The 4,419-nt window shown below is 35.8% G+C and overlaps 1 protein-coding gene across 1 annotated transcript in view; it reads right to left on the reverse strand.

The window, feature by feature from the left end:
- LOC108691991 (opsin, blue-sensitive) overlaps nt 1–4,119 on the reverse strand; it is a 4,697-nt gene extending 578 nt beyond the window's left edge. The window contains exons 1-7 of the mRNA XM_018200063.1: nt 4,058–4,119; nt 2,519–2,710; nt 1,564–1,779; nt 1,145–1,275; nt 587–759; nt 324–481; nt 152–247 (exon numbers count right to left, since the gene is read on the reverse strand). Of these exons, the coding sequence (XP_018055552.1) occupies nt 152–247; nt 324–481; nt 587–759; nt 1,145–1,275; nt 1,564–1,779; nt 2,519–2,710; nt 4,058–4,119 (1,028 nt within the window). The remainder of the gene's footprint in view (nt 1–151; nt 248–323; nt 482–586; nt 760–1,144; nt 1,276–1,563; nt 1,780–2,518; nt 2,711–4,057) is intronic.
- Between the last annotated feature and the right edge of the window lie 300 nt (nt 4,120–4,419).

Below are 4,419 nucleotides of genomic sequence, written 5' to 3' on the forward strand. Positions count from 1 at the left end.
CCTCGTGTTAAATTAACATAAAAATTTGCATGCAACGTTTGGAAAATATGTGCATTAAATTTAAACGTTAAAATACGTTTAACGCAAATTTTCCAATTGTAAACAAAATTTTATTAGAAATGACAGAATGTTAGAAACGAATACGCGTTACCTAGGATGGTTGATTGCATATATCCATGGATCGATGCACGACACCGTCTTGGCGAATATGGCTGGTAACATAGTCGACAACGGAGTAAGCGCTTCGCTGAAATATATATAAAATGAATTGAAGAGGAAAGTAGAAAACTTTTCGAATCGAAAAATATTTTCTATCTTGTTACCGATTTCCATAGGCTCCAGTTAAAGCGACTACTGCATACGGTGTCCATGCAAGCACAAACAGGAAAAATATCGTAAATGCAACTTTTGCAATTCTCATCTCAACACTTCTCTCTTTGTTTTGGTTTGATACGAGTGATTTGACGTTCATCTTTTTAGCCTATGAACATACAACGCATCATACAAAATAAATCTTCTACAATTTATGTCATCGAAGCTTAAGATCGATTTGTCATTAGACTGGAATCGCGAAATTTTTGCTTACTTGATCGCGGAGCATTTTCTCATGAGAGCGAATAGATTTCAGTAATTGCGAATAAAAGTATATAATCAGCAACATAGGCAGAACATACGCCCAGAAGAATATTGTTATTACAAATGTCCTCGTGTCCTCATCATCCGTTAGATAATCGAAGCTACATGTCGTGAGGAAACCCTCTGAAAATCATATAATATTTAATATGTACTAAATGTCTATAATGCTTAACTTCTTTACTAGGAAATCAGATAATAAAATTACCCTAAAAATCCCAAAATACGTTTTATCTTATCTTTTAAACTCAAAAATTTCAAACGGCAAATTATTCGCGAGATGAAAATATAAGTAATCGCAGGAAATTATAATATGGAGCTTAAATACGAAAATGAAATCTTATTACTTTAATATAATAAAATCTTATTACTTTACTTATTAAATTTAAAGTACTCTCTCTCTCTCTCTCTCTCTCTCTCTCTCTCTCTCTCTCCCTCTCCCTTCTCTCTTTCTTTATTAAATCTTATTACTTTTCTAATAATAAAAGAAGGATAAAAGGAACTTGTTTACCTGCCACATATCGACCCCACAATCCCGTCATAGGCAATATCGAGAATGGCAGTGCCCAAAACCATGTGAATAGAGCTAGTACCATAGCTTGTTTTCCATTCAGTCTACCGTCAATCGGACAGCTAATTGTCCTGTAATATCAAGACGTAATAGAATAATTACAATCCTGCCGTTATTATTGATTAAATTGATTAATGATAAGTGCCGAGAAACGTTTATTAGATTAAAATGTAAAATTCTTTCTATGAGTCTGTTAACGTTGTCATCGACATAGTCGTTTACAATGTACTGTAGTCGTTAAATTTTAACGAGCGTGTAATCGCTTTGTAATTGTTCAGTAATTGATTCTATAAAAATGCAATTAAATTTGTTCAATAGTAATCAATAAAAACAATCAAAGTCAAATCGCGCGTGCCGACCTGTATCGATCGAAAGCGATCGCTGCGTTGGTAATCGCTTGTCCCATCCCGGAAATCGCACCGAGCAAAGCATACACATCGCATCCGGTCTCCCAACCAATGGTTCGTTCCAGGAAACTGTTTATGATCAACATAGGCATCTCCGTTGCCATCAGTAGATCGAACACAGCCAAATTCAAGATAAATATATTCGATGGTGTCCTCAATGATTTTGACCTAACCATTAATATATCAAAATAAATATTCATTACGGTAAACATTGATTAATTTTAAGAAAGATTTTGTTTAGAGGAAAAATATAAAATAGAGAGAATGTGATAATATTTTCTATCATACGTAGCAAAGACTGTACCAAAGTAATTCAGTCTCACGTATAAAGATGGCGACAGCACCACCGTTTTGTCTTATGAACAAGGATATTTACGTACATTCAGTTTTAATAAGAGATAGTAGTAAAGTAATAATCAAAATTTTAAAAAAGTCGAAGAAAAATACAATCTATAAATCTATAAATTTAATAAAAATAAAAATAATAAGAAACAAACGTCTTGATGTAGGAACAGGAACATTGCGCAAAATAAATTTATATAATTATTTATATAGTTTAACTCCTCTTTTCTTCTTTGATAAAATGTTACAAATATTTGCAGTATTAATAGCATAAATTAAAAATTGTGTGTTAAGCGTTAATAAGATTATATACAATTTACAATCATTAAAAAATCGGATAAAATTATATAATTCTTAAAATTGCGTATATTTTAAAAGCGCACATTTTATAAAAATACATTGCATGTTTAATATATCACATATATGGTATATAGTTGAATTTTTTGAAACTATATTACTTACAATTATTGTAATTTTCAATATTTAATTAGGCATTTTTTGCTGTATTAATTTTCAAATCGTCTTATAGAATTTTTTTAAATGGTACATTAAATGGTAAACTTACGTGCTAAAAATCCAAATAACGATACCATTCCCAAGGAGGGACAACATCAGAAGCAAAAAATAAATGAGCGCGAGGGCGACATGCCATAGTCTTCCGGGTGCGAGGAATACACGCCAATGTGGGTGCACGAGATCCGCGTGCTCAGGGGGGAAGTTCCATCCTAGGAAATGTTCCTGCAGTGGCTGTACATCTCTGTTATTTAAAAATACACCGGTAATTAATATTTGATCACACGAAGTTATTCAAATTTTCGAAACTCTAACTGCCACAAGTAAAGTTTCCATAAATTAAATAATAGAAGCTTATATATTTTTCACGTTTTAATTCAGCAGATTTGATTCAGAATTTTAATCCAGTGTTTAATTACCGTGATGATTAATGTTAAATACTGAAAGGATATTTTGTAAAATGCTTTATAAGCTAAAAATGATTTTGAATCTGATGAAATTAACGTCAAAAGTTAAGAATACTTGGAAAATTGTTTTAAGATAAGAAACATAATTATAATATTTAAATAAGAATCGTGCAAAATTATAATTTTTCTTTAATTTGATTAAAACGCGATAAAACAAAATCCTAAATCACTATCTACAGATTAAATGGGTAGCCAAGAATTTCCATAAGACCTAGGAGGGTAATTTCTGTCGCTTCCTTCGTGACCGGCATTATTACTCCGTCACGACATCGCAAATGTAAAGGTTGTAGGACAAATAGCTTTCGCGTCGACGATAAGAATTGCGACTTTCCCAAGTAAGACGACCCGCAAATTCGCTACATCGATCGCGATGCAATGCAAAGTAGACGTGATACATTTACGCGCAAATTCGTTCGATGATAAAATCGCCGCCAATACGGTCAAAAGGGCATAATATCACGAAAAATTTCGATCCGCTATCGACGAGAGAGAATTCAAACATTATACATTAATCTCGTACAACCGAAACTTGTGCCAGGCAAATAATATTGCGAAACCTTATCTGCGTGCAGCCGATGTTACACGTTATTATCGGTAGCATTGTTATTTTTGTTGTTACACCATCACCACCGGCGGCTATTTGGAGAAAAAGATTTTCATTCATCGCGCGGAAAATGACGCGTTTTCACGTACAGCGAACATTAATGGTAATGAGATCCATTCGCATGTACCATCGATGGATTAAATCCGGCCGTGCGCTAATTGTGATGCCGAGTGATTATTAGTCCTTCCGGCTTATCGTAGGATCTATGTAGCAACGTAGCTCCGTAATGCGCGCATGATTTGATAGCCTATCTATTCGCCGGTCGTAAGAGCTCCCTAAGCTCTTCCTTATCGCATCGCGATCTTATTCGCGAATGAAACGCTGCATCTATGTTGCGTTGTGTACATGGGCTTGCTGAGAACTTTCATGTTTCTCGCTCGCACCCACTCTGCTTTCATATTCTCCCTCGTGCCGCGAATATTATCAGCGGCTCTTCGCAGCCGCCACACAATGTCAGATGATTATAAGGAGAAATACGGTATATATATATATATAGATAGATAGATAGCGCCACACCTACCCGACTCTGCTGGCGAAAGCCAATGGCCCAGCCACGGTACCACTACCATTATGCATCAACATCCTTCGATGTAAGTCGAGTCGCGGGCTGACAAGTGCACCGCTCGATGCACTATTTGATGCAACCCCCCGCTGAAGTTTGCCAGCTAGTTTTCCAAGTTAACTTGTGAACACGAACGACCGGACGGATGCGTGGGAATAATTTCTCTCTTTTCTCTTGCGGTCTGACTTGTCGGCGCTGCGGACACAGACGACGACGAATCTCCCCGGACGAGATGTATACTTTAAAGCCGTATGTAATAGCTGTGAGAGTTTCCTAGATTGAAGTGAGACGCGATGCGAAGGGGGTGGGCGCACGTTCCG

The sequence above is a fragment of the Atta colombica genome, unplaced genomic scaffold (assembly GCF_001594045.1).
Source record: "Atta colombica isolate Treedump-2 unplaced genomic scaffold, Acol1.0 scaffold107, whole genome shotgun sequence".
NCBI lineage: Eukaryota > Metazoa > Arthropoda > Insecta > Hymenoptera > Formicidae > Atta > Atta colombica.